This window comes from Pan troglodytes, chromosome 4 (assembly GCF_028858775.2).
Source record: "Pan troglodytes isolate AG18354 chromosome 4, NHGRI_mPanTro3-v2.0_pri, whole genome shotgun sequence".
Lineage (NCBI taxonomy): Eukaryota > Metazoa > Chordata > Mammalia > Primates > Hominidae > Pan > Pan troglodytes.
This window is the reverse complement of record NC_072402.2, coordinates 154,636,631-154,652,449: the sequence shown is the minus strand read 5'-3', so window position 1 is coordinate 154,652,449 and position 15,819 is coordinate 154,636,631. Positions and strand designations below refer to the sequence as shown.

General features: G+C 43.1%; 1 protein-coding gene across 1 annotated transcript in view; it reads left to right on the top strand.

Annotated features, from left to right (window-relative positions):
* Window positions 1-15,819, top strand: part of TIMD4 (T cell immunoglobulin and mucin domain containing 4) — a 43,934-nt gene that overhangs the window by 2,245 nt on the left and 25,870 nt on the right. Inside the window, exons 2-5 of the mRNA XM_518057.6 lie at window positions 6,180-6,521; window positions 9,142-9,420; window positions 11,216-11,296; window positions 12,438-12,521. Of these exons, the coding sequence (XP_518057.2) occupies window positions 6,180-6,521; window positions 9,142-9,420; window positions 11,216-11,296; window positions 12,438-12,521 (786 nt within the window). The remainder of the gene's footprint in view (window positions 1-6,179; window positions 6,522-9,141; window positions 9,421-11,215; window positions 11,297-12,437; window positions 12,522-15,819) is intronic.

Here is a 15,819-nt window from a genome sequence, read left to right as displayed (position 1 = left end):
CTACTTAATTCAGGCTTTTCCTGGCTACCCTGTAGCCTCTGGAATAGTTTAGGTGTTTCTGCTATGAGTTCGCATCCTCCTTGGAGTTCCTGCATCTGTAAACTTGTCACTCTATAGCAAATGCTCACTCATTTGACTATCTTCCTAGGTACTCTGCAGGCCCCATGAGGGCAGCCCAGGTCTGCTTTGTGGCTTGTTATTTTCCAGCACCTAGTTCCACCCTTGATACATTATAGGCACTGAAGAAACAATATACAGGCCCGGGGTGGTGGCTCATGCCTATAATCCCGGCATTTTGAGAGGCCGAGGTTGGTGGATCACCCGAGGTCAGGAATTTGTGACCAGCCTGACCAACATGGTGAAACCTCATCTCTACTAAAAATATAAAAATTAGCCAGGCGTGGTGACATGTGCCTGTAATCCCAGCTACTCGGGAGGCTGAGGCAGGAGAATCGCTTGAACTAGAGAGGCAGAGGTTGCAGTGAGCCGAGATTGCACCACTGCACTCCAGCCTGGGTGACAGAGTGAGACTCTTTCTCAAAAAAAAAAAAAAGGGAAGAAAAAAACAATCTACAGAATGAAAGCAGTCTCCCTGTCACTTTCACACTTACATTTTGGGTTTGGTATGGGTTTGTTTGGATGTAAGAAAGCTACCATCTGCCTTTTCATCAATTTTTTTTTACTGTCTTTGTCTTATCCTGGAAACTTGAGGTTTGGAGGGTTTTGTTAGGTTGAAAGTTGCAGGGGTCTATGTCTACATGTCCTGCTACTAGCAGGACACTGGTTGAGGGGGATTTTCTAATCCTGCTTGAAGGAGGCAGCACCTGGTGAGCTGTTTTTTGTTTTATTTTGTTTTTTCATAGGTGCCTTTTCTTTTTTCTTTTGTTTTTCAAAATATTTTTGGGTTTTTTCGAGACAGAGTCTCACTCCAATGCCCAGGCTGGAGTGCAATGGTGCAATCTCGGCTCACTGCAACTTCTGCCTCCCAGGCTCAAGCAATTCTCCTGCCTCAGCCTCCCAAGTAGTTCAGATTGCAGGCGCCTGCCACCACAGCTGGCTAATTTTTTGTATTTTTTAGTAGAGACAGGGTTTCACCATATTTGGCCAGGCTGGTCTTGAACTCCTGATCTCAGGTGATCCACCTGTATCAGCCTCCCAAAGTGCTGGGATTACAGGTGTGAGCCACCACACCCGGCCTATATGTGCCTTTTCTAAGATAACCAACCTAAAAGAGAGTGACTGCTCAGAATCACCAAGGATCAGAGCTGGATGTACTCTTAAAAGATGCCCTTCACTCTGTAGATGGCAATTTTGAGACTCAGATTGGGGAAGGGCCAGCCTTGCTTAAGCTCACCAGCTGTGGAAGGAACCAAGCTGGCATAAGGACCTAGGTTGTATCCACCATTCCAGGTAGCTCCACAGAAGTGAAACTGGTTTGATACCAACAATTGCTTTACTCAGGGATACTTTTACAACAGACAGGAACCATTTTTTTTTGTCTTATTTCTAAATTCTAATGTCCTTTGTTATGCGTATTAATACTTTGTTAATTTCACGTGGCATTTGTTACTCCTCTTCAAGTGGAGCTCAGAACCATTTCTGAGGTGAGTATTATCCCCTTTGCCTTGTGATGATAATGAGGTCAGGATTATCATGGCTTTCCTCCAACAACACAAAAGCAGTAAATGGCAGAATGGGGTTTACAATGTGAGCTTAATGGATGTTGTTCCTGCCATACTCAGCACCTGCTTCCTTTTCTTATATTAATTTTTAATAAGATGAGTGACACAGAAACACTCCTGGTGAAAAAATTAAAATGTTATAAAGCCAAATGCCCTTTGGACTGCTATCCCCAATTCCCATCCCTTTTCTCTGACCCTGGGGGTAACTGACACAATGAGTTTGGTGTCTATCCCACCAGACACTTTTCTGTGCATTTACTTTCAAAAGTCTGAGCCCACAAAAACAAAGGAAATTGTTTTATTTATTTATTTTACAAGAAGGGTTTTATATTTTATGTCTTGTTTTGAAATTTGCCCTTTTCATCATTAAATGGCTTGGAGTCTTCCTGCCAATTCACGCAGATCTATCTCTAATGCTATCAATCTACATAGAATTCCATGGAATAAATATGCACCAGTTTAGTCATTCCCCATATATACATTGTTCATTTCATTCACATATACATGGAGGCTGCAATAAACATTTGCAAATAGGCATCTTTGTCAACTTGTGTTTTTCTAGGGTGGATAACAAACGTGAAATTGCTAAGGCATACTAGGACTCTTCGGTAGTGAATACTTAATAGAAACTGCCAAATTTCCTCACAGTGTGGCTATAACAATTCATATCCCCATTTCACTCTGGTTTATCTCAGGAGGCTAAGTCGTTTCCTAAGTCCCTTCCCACAAGTGTCTTGGAGTCCTGTTTACTCACACCTTGGCCATTACTCAATATTATCAGTGTTCTAAGCTTTTCCCAGTCTAATGGGTAAAATTTATTGGCTGCTCCTATTTCCTTATCTACGAATTGTCTATTATGTCCTCTGCTAGTTTCACTATTGGATCCTTTCCTTTCCTTTCCTTTCCTTTCCTTTCCTTTCCTTTCCTTTCCTTTCCTTTCTTTCTTTCTCTCTTTCTTTCACAGAGTATTGCCCTGTCCCCCCTCACCCCACCAAGGCTGGAGTGCAATGGTGTGATCTTGGCTAACTGCAACCTCCGCCTCCCAGGTTCAAACGATTCTCCTGCCTCAGCCTCCCAAGTAGCTGGGATTACAGGCGCCCACAACCACGCCCAGCTGATTTTTGCGTTTTTAGTAGATACGGGGTTTCACTATGTTGGCCAGGCTGGTCTTGAACTCCTAACTACATGATCTGCCCACCTCTGCCTCCCAAAGTGCTGGGATTACAGGCGTGAGCCACCGCGCCCGGCCAGATCTTTTCTTATATAGCAATTAGGATGCCTCCTTTTATGCGAAAGTACTTGGGAAAATAAAATGTTGACTCTCCCGTGGAATACTTCTTGTACATGTTTTATTAATTTACCAAATATTCATAGGAACAAGATCATCTATTTTTTCTTTTTTCTTTCTTGAATTTGAGGCAGTCTTGCTTTGTTGCCCAGGCTGGAGTCCAGTGATATGATCATAGCTCACTGCAGCCTCAAACTCCTGGGTTCAAGCCATCCTCCTGCCTCAGCCTCCTGAGTAGCTGGGACTGTAGGCATGTGCCACCACACTTGGATAAGTTCATATTTTAGTAGTTATTAATTTTAGGTGCATGTGTTCTATGTTGTTAACATAGCTGAGGGTGATGACAATAAACTTCTTATTTTTCTCCTGGATTCATGGGAGGCAAAATGGACTTCCCACTGCATTGACTTTTTTCTTTTTCTTTTTTTTTTTTTTTTTTGAGATAGAGTCTCGCTCTGTCACCCAGGCTGGAGTGCAATGGCACAATCTCGCCTCACTGCAACCTCCGCCTCCTGGGTTCCAGCGATTCTCCTGCCTCAGCCTCCCAAGTAGCTGGGATTACAGGCACCCACCATCATGCCCAGCTAATTTTTGTATTTTTGTAGATATGGGGTTTTACCATGTTGGCCAGGCTGGTCTTGAACTCCCGACCTCAGGTGATCTGCCAGCCTCTGCCTCCTAAAGTGCTGGGATTACAGGCATAAGCCACTGTGCCCAGCCTCCCACTTCATTTATAATCTGGGAAACATTTCCACTTGGCAAAGTGAAGAGACTAAATTCGGGGAAGGCTGCAGGCTGGTCCGAATTGGGAATCATCTTTTATCATAAGAACAACCAGAGGTTGCAGCGAGCTGAGATTGCGCCACTGTGCTTCAGCCTAGGCGACAGAATGAGACTGTCTTTAAAAAAAAACAAAAGCCAACTGTGAAAAACCCCAGAAGCACATAGTCTTGCTTACCATATGGGTGACTCTTAGGGCTCATGGCCACCTTCTCCTAGAGAGAGGAATGCCTGGATGTTACTGCCAGCTGAGTCAAGGAGGAGCACAGCACTGCTGGCCATGCCTTCTATAACTTAGCCAACTAAATAAGCAAAGTTAGTGAATGGAGAATCTCACAGGAGGGTGCCTAAGAGAAAACAACAAGCATGGACCCGGGTACCCAAGGGGGAGCAGGGTGTGGTCTCAACAATCTGAGATCTACAGCCTGCCTGGCTTTCACTTCAATAGCATTTTTGGGGAAGGAAATGGTTTAGAATAATCTCTGATGCACAATTAAACCAATGGGCTTAACATTTTTAACAGTGAAAATGTTTTGCAGATTGTCAGAGATGAAAGAAATCTTAGAGGAGCTTGTCTAGTGGTTCTCAAACACTGGATGGGTAGTCAACTACATCAAAGTGGCCTGGAGAACTTGATTCAAGTACATATGCACTGGCCTTGGCCTTAGGGATTCAGGCTCAGGTTTGGGCAATGAACTATGTATTTTTAACAAGCTCCCTAGGTCATGCTAATGAGGAGAAGTGGTTAAAACACACTCATGCTTCATTTTAGAAAGGGAGAAACATTCCATCTCAAGTAGCTGATGCAGTAAACCTTACCCTCCAGCATTTTTTTTTATGGCACAGCTGCCATTTTAGATAATTCCTGTGGTTCCTTCTAGCTCTAACGTTAACAAAAAATACATGCTGCAAAGTGAAATAAGCGAGGCATAGAAAGACAAATAGAAGATCTCACTTATATGCAGAATCTAAAAAAGTTAATCCCATAGAAACAGTATAAAGGTGGTTACCAGAGGCTGGGGGGTGGGTGAGTGGGTGGGATAGTGAAAGGGGAGATGTTGATTAAAAGGTACAAAGTTTCAGTTAGACTGAAGGACTAAGTTGTACTGATCTATTGCACTGCATGGTGACCACAGTAATTAATCATGTGTTGTATATTTCAAAATTGCTAATAGATTTTTAATGTTCTTGCCACAAAAGTTTGTTAAGTTGGTAAGGCGATGGATATGTTAATTAGCTTGATTGAATCTTTCTACGATGTATATGTATATCAGAACATCACATTGTATCCTATAAATATATACAATTATTATTTGTCCATTAAAAATAAATAGATAGTCCATGAACTCCACCTAACTTCATATTATCTAACAGCAAACAAATAGTCCAAGTAATTTCCAATTCTAGTAATTTCCACTGAAAGGAGAGAAGGAAATGGAATACAATTTTACAGCCTATCTTTCTCTCATAGCACTCTCTGGATTGGGAGACCCATTTGAAGCTTTTTTTTTTTGAGATGGAGTCTCACTTTGTTGCCCAGGCTGGAGTGCAGTGGCATGATCTCGGCTCACTGCAAGCTCTGCCTCCCTGGTACATGCCATTCTCCTGCCTCAGCCTCCTGAGTAGCTGGGACTATAGGCGCCTGCCACCACGCCCGGCTAATTTTTTGTATTTTTAGTAGAGACGGGGCTTCACTGTGTTAGCCAGGATGGTCTCGATCTCCTGACCTTGTGATCCGCCTGCCTCGGCCTCCCAAAGTACTGGGATTACAGGCGTGAGCCACCATGCCCAGCCATTTGAAGCTTTTAAGTCTGTAGTCCACAATATCTATTTGTGGAAAACAGCCCACCTGATTATATGAATAAGTGAAATTGGGTTTCAAGGTCAGGATTTTTCATGTGAGAGTTTATTGGTTAGCGAATGGAACTCAAATCAGAGTATTTAAATCAGCAAAAAGGTCTTGCCACGGTTAGAGACTCAACCGGTCACCTGGTTCCACTTAGGGGATAGAATCATGTGGAGTTAGGAGCACAGGAGTAAGCAAGGCACATCAAAACTTACGCTAAAGAACCACATAAGCCGGGCAACATGGGAAACCCTGTCTGTACAAAAGCAACACAAAAATTAGCTGGGAATGCTGCCACGCACCTGTGGTCCCAGCTACTCAGAAGGCTGAGGTGGGAGGATGGATTGAGTCTGGGAGGTCGAGGCTGTAGTGAGCCATGATTGTACCACTGCACTGCACTCCAGCCTGGGTGACAAAGCAAGACCCTGTATCAAAAAAAAAAAAAAAAAAAAAAAGGAAAGAAAAGAAACATAGACTACAGCTTTCTTCATCTTCCTGGAAGCATCTATTAGCACAAAAACTGTGTAGCATGTTTGAGAGATTTCAGTACTGCAGGACCTAAATTTCGCATTTTTCCTTGCAGCACCAGTCACTTCAGAGACTGTTGTGACGGAGGTTTTGGGTCACCGGGTGACTTTGCCCTGTCTGTACTCATCCTGGTCTCACAACAGCAACAGCATGTGCTGGGGGAAAGACCAGTGCCCCTACTCCGGTTGCAAGGAGGCGCTCATCCGCACTGATGGAATGAGGGTGACCTCAAGAAAGTCAGCAAAATATAGACTTCAGGGGACTATCCCGAGAGGTGATGTCTCCTTGACCATCTTAAACCCCAGTGAAAGTGACAGCGGTGTGTACTGCTGCCGCATAGAAGTGCCTGGCTGGTTCAACGATGTAAAGATAAACGTGCGCCTGAATCTACAGAGAGGTAAGCACACGAAGGGCCTCACGCCTGCGGAAGGAGAGATTCAGTGGTTAATGGATAAGCGGATCAGTGGATGGTGGTGAAGAGGTTGGAGTTGCTTTCACAGTGAGTGGGAAGATTGAATTTGAAATAAAGTGCCGTGGTTTGAAGTAGGCAAGTAAATACAAAAGCAGCCACAGAAATGAGTGGAAGGTGGAAAGGGAACTCGTGAATTGCAGGGTCAATCTGAAGAGGCAGCTGCTACGTATCTAGGGGATTACCACCTTGCAGATATTTGGGTCCAGTGTTTTCAGACCTATCAAGTTTAATGTGAACTCTGTTGATTTTTTACATGTTGCCAGATTTCAAAATAATAAAAAAACTGCATGAACTAAATAAAATGTATTCAGGGGTCACCTTCAACCAGTAAACCAACAGTTTGCCACTTCTGGCAGGGGAGAAAGGGCATGAGATTTGGACACAGTCATAGCAGTTTTCAGGAGCTTTTTCTTCTGTTACTATCACTTGCTTTTGATGAAATTTGGGATATGGTGGGACTTCAAAAATTTGAGCTGCATTGAGCCTATGGTTGAATAATGCTAACAATAATTACCTTTAGGGCTTGTCCAGCATAGAGCTTCCCAAAATGAGCTCTGTATTCCACCTGCATCAGTGTCACCTGGAGGATCCTTGGGCTCTATTCCTAACTGGATGGGCACTTTGGAAGACAGGAATCTAGACATCTATATTCTCTCTCTCTCTCTCTCTTTTTTTTTTTTTCGGACAGAGTTTTGCTCTTGTTGCCCAGGCTGGAGTACAGTGGCACAGTTTCATCTCACTGCAACCTCTACTTCCCGGTTCAAGCGATTCTCCTGCCTCAGCCTCCTGAGTAGCTGGGATTACAGGTGCCTGGCACCACACCCAGCTAATTTTGTATTTTTAGTAGAGATGAGATTTCACCATGTTGGCCAGGCTGGTCTTGAACTCCTGACCTCAAGTGATCCACCCACCTCGGCCTCCCAAAGTGCTGGGATTACAAGCAAGAGCCACCACACCCGGCCTATAGTCTTAAGTTTTCAGGTGACTCTAATGCACTCTAAAATTTGAGGCCAACTGATGTAAATGCTTCTAATTTAAGAACTTACATACATATTAGTATGTCTTTCTCTTAAGGCAACATTCTGAGATAAAAGCTATTCCAATTTTGCAGAAGAGAGAAATGAGATTTATTGAAGTTAGATGACTCCCACTCAAGTCTTCTCTTTTCAAGTTGGGTATAACCAGCTATTATTTTATAAAATACTTGACCTTTATATATTATGAGGTCATTTCGAAGTTCACTTGGAACAAATGGTGTCTTTCTGGTCCATTAGAGTCAATGGAAATTTGGCATATTCTAGGGAGGATGAGATCTGTCGAATAAACGGTGGCTAATGAAGCTCAAATCAGATAGGTAGGAGGTGAGTGGTGTTGGTGTGAACCAGTCTTTACTGTCTGAAAGAGACCACATTCTCACTCTAGGTTGCATACTTTGAGCCCACTTTTGATGCACTGATTTATGTATTCATGCAATGTTTTTGGAGCACCTACTATATGCAAGACACTGTGATAGTTATTGGATTTGTAGCATAGAACAAAATAAATGTCAGATTTTCCCTCATGGTGCTTAAAGTTTAATGGGATAAACAGGCTTTAAACAATAGCAATGAAATAAATGTGCAGTTATGAAATGCAATAAAGGCTGTGGAGGTAAACTATGAGAGCATATAATAAAGCCTAATCATTATTGGAGAATCTACATGGCCTCCTTGCAGAAGTAACCTTTTAGCTGAGACATGAGAGTGAAGTAGAAGTCAGCCTCATGAAGAATGAGAATAGGAAGCAGCAGGTACAAAGGTTCGTGCAGCGGGAAGGTTGCTGATATATTCAAAGAGCTAAATAAATGCCAGTTGGGTGGGAAAAAGTGATAGCGGGGGTGGGTGGAGATATGAGATTGGAAAGAAAGGCAAGATGGGGTCAAATGGAGGCTTGTAGCTTGCAGGCCAAGGTGCAGGACTGGGTTCTTTATCTTAAGAGCAAGGAGGACCCAGTAAAAGATTTAGGCAGGGGATGGACATAATTATATTTGACTTTTTTTTTTTTTTTGAGATGGAGTCTTACTCTGTTGCCCAGGCTGGAATGCAGTGGCACTATCTCAGCTCACTGCAACCTCTGCCTCCCAGGTTGAAGCGATTCTCCTGCCTCAGCCTCCTGAGTAGCTAGGATTACAGGCACACGCCACCAGGCCCAGCTAATTTTTGTATTTTTAGTAGAGGCAGGGTTTCACCATGTTGACCAGGCTGGTCTCGAACTCCTGACCTCAAGTGATCCACCCGCCTCGGCCTCCCAAAGTGCTGGGATTACAGGTGTGAACCACTGCGCCTGGACAACATTTTAAATGATTATGTAGCCAATGTGTGAAGAATAGATTGGAAGGAACATGTCAGGGTGGGGGCAGGAAACACAATTTTATTGGGCATTACAATCGTCCAGGCCAGTGGACCAGGTGAGGGCAACAGAAATGGATGGGTCCCAGATATACTTGCATTATTTTCTTTTTCCTCCATCTCCGCTTGGTGCCAAACATGTCTGTTGTTGGTTACAGCCTCGACAACCACGCACAGAACAGCAACCACCACCACACGCAGAACAACAAGAACGAGCCCCACCACCACCCCACAAATGACAACAACCCCAGCTGCACTTCCAACAACAGTCGTGACCACACCCGATCTCACAACCGGAACACCACTCCAGATGACAACCATTGCCATCTTCACAACAGCAAACACGTGCCTTTCACCAACCCCAAGCACCCTTCCGGAGGAAGCCACAGGTCTTCTGACTCCCGAGCCTCCTAAGGAAGGGCCCATCCTCACTGCAGGTACGCAGATGTATCTTGGGTTTCTTAGAACAGTGCTGTCTCACTGAATGAGGCAGCCCAGTGACTTGCTCTCTCTCAGTGTGTGTGTGAGTGTGTGCGTGTACACATGCGTATATTAGTCTGCTAGGCCTATCAAACAAACACCGCAGACTGGGTAGCTTAAACAACAGAAATTTATTTTCGCACTGCTCTGGGTTCTACAAGTCCTGGGTCAAGGTGTCAGCAGGGTTGGTTTCTTCTAAGTCCTCTCTCCTTGGCTTGCAGGTGGCTGTCTTCCCTCTGCCTGTCCTTCCATGTCCTAATCTCTTGTAAGAATACCAGTTGTATTGGATTAAGGTCCATTGATATGACCTCATTTTACCTTAACTATCTCTTTAAAGGCGCTATCTCAATATACATTTGCATCCAAGGTACTGAGGGTTAGCACTTCAACATATGAATTTTGAGGGGACACAATTTATTCCTTCACAGTAGGCATGGATGTGTGTGTGTGTGTGTGTGTGTGTGTGTGTGTGTGTGTACGAGGAGGTGTTTTCACCAAATTGTTCCTTTTCTTTTTTTATGGTTTCTCTTTTCTTCTGCCTTTTCCTTAGTGTTTTTGAAAAGTCAGCATTTTGGGTTCTCCAATTGACCTCTAAGGAGTCTTGCAAGAGATGTTTATTGAAGAACCAGGAAAGGTCACTCCTGGTCAGACTCCAGTTCCATTCTTTCAGGGGTTAAGTCGCTGCCTGAGCATTAGAGATTGGTTGAGGAAAGACCTCCAGACGCCTTTAAAATATCCCCTGATGGTGAACTAGTTCTAGCCTTGTTTCTTTTCTTTGTTTCTTTTTTTTCCCCTGGAATTCTTGACCCTGCAACTTGTACCTCTCACTGAGTGACTTGCTCCATTGCTTAGGGGGGCTTGTCAAGGCTGTCACTGTATGTCAGACTCTGATTCTGCAGTAAGAATTGGGAAAGCAATCATGAGATAGCTTGAAGGCTTTCTTAGACATTTCAGCTGCCTCAATAAGTCTTGGATAATTCCAATAGCTTTACAAAATTGAATTGGCTAATTCTATTATACTCTGAATAGTACCTAAAATCCATGAACCCTAAACCAATCAATTCTTGTATGTATTTTTTTATTCCTTTGGGTTTTAAAATAAATAACTACCATAAAACACAACATTTGTAGTTTCTATTCCTTGATTCTAAAAATTACTTGCAATCCTTGAAGAAAACTTGAAATATATAAAGAAGCACAAAGACAGCCATAAAAATACCCTGGAACATGGTGATGTGAGCCTGTAATCCCAGCTACTTCAGAGGTTGAGGCAGGAGGATCCCTTGAGCCCAAGAAGTCAGTTCCAGCCTGGACAACATAGTGAGACTCTGTCTTTTAAAGAATTAGATAAATTAGAAAAAAAAGTGGCCAGGTGTGGTGGCTCATGCCTGTAACCTTAGCACTTTGGGAGACCAAAGCAGGTGGATCACTTAAGGTCAGGGGTTTGAGACCATCCCAGCCAACATGGTGAAACCCCGTCTCTTACTAAAAATACAAAATTAGCCAGGCATGGTGGCGGGTACCTGTAATCCCAGCTGCTCGGGAGGCTGAGGCAGGAGAATCTCTTGAATCTGGGAGGTGGAGACAGAAGTGAGCAGAGATTGTGCCACTGCACTCCAGCCTGGGTGATAGAGCAAGACTCTGTTTCAAAAAATTAATTAATTAAAAAAAGATAATCCCAAATCCCACCACCCACCACAAACACAATAACTACTTTTCAGCTGCCTTTTATCCAACTTTTTTCTCTTCCAGAACCAGAAACTGTCCTCCCCAGTGATTCCTGGAGTAGTGCTGAGTCTACTTCTGCTGACACTGTCCTGCTGACATCCAAAGGTGTGCAGACACTCACTCTCTCTGTCCTCCCTCACCCTTTGTACTGAGGAGAAGGAAATTACTAAAAGTCTTGCTGAATCAGATGACTGACAACCTCTTTGGGTCTTCTGTGCCATAAAATCCCCCTGTGGCAAATTGGCCTCAAGGCAGCCTTTGTAGTTTGTTCCTTCTTGTGGCTGAGAGAGAGAGAGAGAGAGAAGAAGGAGGAGGAGGAGGAGGAGGGAGGTAGGGAAAAGGAAGACCCTTCTTGATTGGTGCAATTCTCTGCAGTAGCTCATGGTACATCTCTAGGATGTTTGCTTTTAGACTCTACGCTAAGTAGCACTTAGCTGTCTCATTCTGATTTCATGCACGCAAATCTTCTTTGTTGAGACTGCTGAGGGGTTTACTAATTCAATGCATTGGCTTTTTAGAGTGGAGCGAGAATTGGTCACTCTTTCATTATTTATCCTGTCATCTACCCATCAAAACTTCTTTAGGTAGTTACTGGGGCCTGGGACGGGGTATACCCTGAAATAAGACACGATTGGCATCACGATTGGGGTGCTAGAGAGGAGCACTTGGGGTTGACTCCCAGTTCTATTACTTTTTGCTGGGGGTCCCTGCCCTCAGTTTATATTCCTAGGTTTGTTGTAGAGTTGTATAACTTCATGCATGTGAGGACTTAGAAGAGTGCCTGGCACATTTGTAAGCACTCACATGGGAGGTGTTACCATAATGGAGCTAATAATCTAGCAAGGGAAAACAGACATCTGTAAGGTAAGTAAGTCAGCGTTTGTGATAGTACAGCACAGGGACACAGTATGATAGAGTGATTTATGTGGGTGCTCCGGCTTCACTTTGCCTAAACACAAATCCTGCCTCTTTCCTGCTGTGTGATTTTAGCTAAGCTACCTAATCTCTCTGGGCCTTAGTTTCCTCACTGGTAAACTGGGAATAACACCTATCCTGTGTTTACACCTTTCTAAGGATTAAATGACAGAATGCATGTAGGTCACTTAAGACAGTGTCTGGTACATACTTTGTTTTGTTTTGTTTTGTTTTCAATGACAGAAGTCAGTATAGGGACAGTTGAGTACCAAAAGCAGGAAGACAAGCATTTACCTAAGTCTGTTTTCTGTTTTCCTTTGTTTTTCCAAAGAGTCCAAAGTTTGGGATCTCCCATCAACATCCCACGTGTCAATGTGGAAAACGAGTGATTCTGTGTCTTCTCCTCAGCCTGGAGGTAAGGGGACTGTGATTTTTTTTATTTTATTTTACTTTATTAATTATTATTATTTTTTTTTTTGAGACAGAATCTCGCTTTTTTTTTTTTTTTTTTTTTTTTTTTGTAGAGATGAGGTCTCACCATGTTGCCCAGGCTGGTCTCAAATCTCTTGGCCTCAAGTGATCCTCCTGCCTTGGCCTCTCAAAGTGCTAGAGCCACCTTGCCTGGCCTGGGGCTGTGTTCTCATGAGTGGCTTGTCTTTGGATGTGGAAACAATCTGTCATCTATCTGGTTGTCTTGGGATTCAACTATTCTGGCTCCTTCGTGGCCACGTACCACATCCTCCCGCCAGCTGGAGTGGAAGCAAAACATGCTGCAAGCATCAGTGCTGGTTTATCCTCTCCTCTGCTCATCTCTGAAGTCCCTCTGTTGAAATCTTCCTTCTTCCTTAGCAACTGCTGACCTGATGCCAGGAATGATAGTAGGAAAACCACCTATTCATATTTCAAATTTTGTTTTTTGATTTTAAATTACACAAATGTCACACTAATGCATTTTTGTTAGGAGTGCATAGAAACAGATAGAAATAAAATTCTCTTTCTCTCCTTGTCTTCAATCCCAGCCCCCTGCCATGAGATAATAACTGTTATTAGTTGAAAATGATCATTCTAGGTCTTTTTTCCATTCCCTTATGTGTCTACATAGCTATAGAAATACACAGTTCAGTTTTGTGCATGTCTTTAGACAATGTTATCATGCTATATGCAGCATTCTGCATTTTGTTTTATTCACTTATTGTTATATATTGGACCACTTTCTTCTTTAATCTATGTAGATACATGTCAAATTGCCGTGTAATATTTCACATTATGAGTACTCACAGTATTTCTTGTCTATTGAGGGGCATTTAGGTTGTTTCAATGTTTCCTTTTTATAAACAGTGCTGCAGTGAACATCCTAGCACATGCATACCTCCCTAACCATTCATGCAAGTGTTTCTGTAGTTAGGATGGTGACCAAAAAGTAAAAATTGCTGGTTAAAAGAAATGTGCACCTTTAAATTTAATAGCTTGTAGAAAAATGTTCTCAGAAAAGGCTGTGCCAATTTATTTTTCCACCCACAGAGTATCTGCTTTCCCATATTCTCCCTACACTTGATATGACCGTTCGTTTAACTTTTTCAATCTTATGAGAAGAAAATGTCATCTTGTTCTTTTCTTTTTTCTTTCTTTCTTTTTTATTTTTTTTTTTGAGACAGAGCCTCACTCTGTAGCCCAAGTTGGAGTGCAGTGGTGCGATCTCCGCTCACTGCAACCTCCGCCTCCTGGGCTCAAGTGATTCTCGTGCCTCAGCCTTCTGAGTAGCTGGGACTACAGGCACATGCCACCATGCCTGGCTAATTTTTTGTATTTTAGTAGAGATGGGGTTTCACCACGTTGCCCTGGGTGGTCTTGAACTCCTAAGGTCAGGTGATCCACCTGCCTCGGCCTCCCAAAGTGCTGGGGTTGCAGGCATGAGCCACCTTGCCCGGCCCATCTTGTTCTTTTCTTATCCTGATTAACAGAGAGTTTGAGCTCCTTTCTATATGTTTATTAGCCAGGAAACAGGCATCATTTAATTCTGTGAAGGAGACAATGTAGCATCACTCTCAAAAATTCAGAAGAGGCCAGGCGCGGTGGCTCATGCCTATAATTCCAGCACCTTGGGAGGCCGAGGCAGGCAGATCACGAGGTCAGGAGATCAAGACCATCCTGTCTAACATGGTGAAACCCCATCTCTACTAAAAAAAAAAAAATACAAAAAAATTAGCTGGACGTGGTGGCGGGCGCCCGTAGTCCTAGCTACTCGAGAGGCTGAGGCAGGAGAATGGCGTGAACCTGGGAGGCGGCACTTGCAGTGAGCCAAGATCGTGCCACTGCACTCCAGCCTGGGCGACAGAGCGAGACTCTGTCTCAAAACAAACAAACAAAAAAAGCTCAGAGTTGGAGGAAACAGACAAGAGTGAATGGAAGGGGATAGGTTTTAAAGTAAGACTGCAACTTAGGATGAAATGCAAGGGGGCCCTGATATTAAGACGCTTTGGCCTGCACTAACTCATACAGTGGGAAAACAGAAAATCTGGATTAGGAGTTGATAATTTAAGGGAAATGGGGTGCCAAAGATCCAAACCCTCTTTGTCTATGGGATGGGGTAAGGGTGGGGGACTATTTTCTGACAAAGAAAGAGATGACAGTGACTAGAAAGGTGATGGAAAGTAGGGAGAACATTCTAACACCATCATCCTTTATTCCATTTAAATCTTGGACTATTTTACATTGAATTACAAGGGAACAAGAGGTCATGTGATGTTTACCTTCCATAAGCTTCTTTATAGTTTTCATTTCTCTCCTCCTTGACCAAATCCCAGAAGAGAGAACACTTGCTGCTCTGGTGAAGAGGAGCTTGGTGTAAGAAGGCCAGTCAGTCTCTATGGAACATTTAGTCATTAGGGATGAAAAGCAGGGTTTATTGCGCACGTGTTATGTTCTAGGTCTGTGTCAAGCCATCTTCCTGGGCCACTTCATTTAATCCCTCTTTAGCAGATGCTTATATTTTTGTTTTATCAAAATCTCCCAAGGCCACATAGCTCTCAGGTGTCAGGTCTGGGATGTCTAGCTCTGATTCTACACTCTTTAGGTATCATTTTATTTTATCTGGTTCTCTAATCTGAAATTAAAAGTCATATTCTTTTAACTACCATTCATTTATTTTAAATTACACAAACATTACACGCATGCTTTTTTGTTAGGGGTACATAAAAACAGATAGAAATAAAATTCTTTCACTCCCTACTTCCTCTCTTCCCACTGTTTTTTTTGGTAATGAAACATTCATAGTGATAATTGTGGTTAACATCCACCGAGGATTTATCTATGCATTAGGTACTGTGCTCAGCGTTTTTGCATTAATTTTCTTATTTGAATCTCACAACAACCTCCTAGGCAGCTACAGATATTATCCTCATTTTATAGGTAAAGAAATGGAGGGTCAGAGACTTTATTAGGGAAGCTAACACCTACCGTTGTAGGTCTGCCTTGTTTTAACACCACGCACGTTGCATGTATTATCTCTTTTGATTGTCACCACATTCCTAAGAAATGGGTACCATTATCTCCTCACCTCCATTTTAGAGCCCTTGAAGATTAAAAACTTGTCCGGTAAATGGCCGACCTGGATTTAACCATGTCTTTTCAACTCCAAATCACTCTAACACCATGCCACTCTGCTTCCTCCTGGTCTCCCCTCTGGTGCCTCTTACAGAATAAGACTACATCTT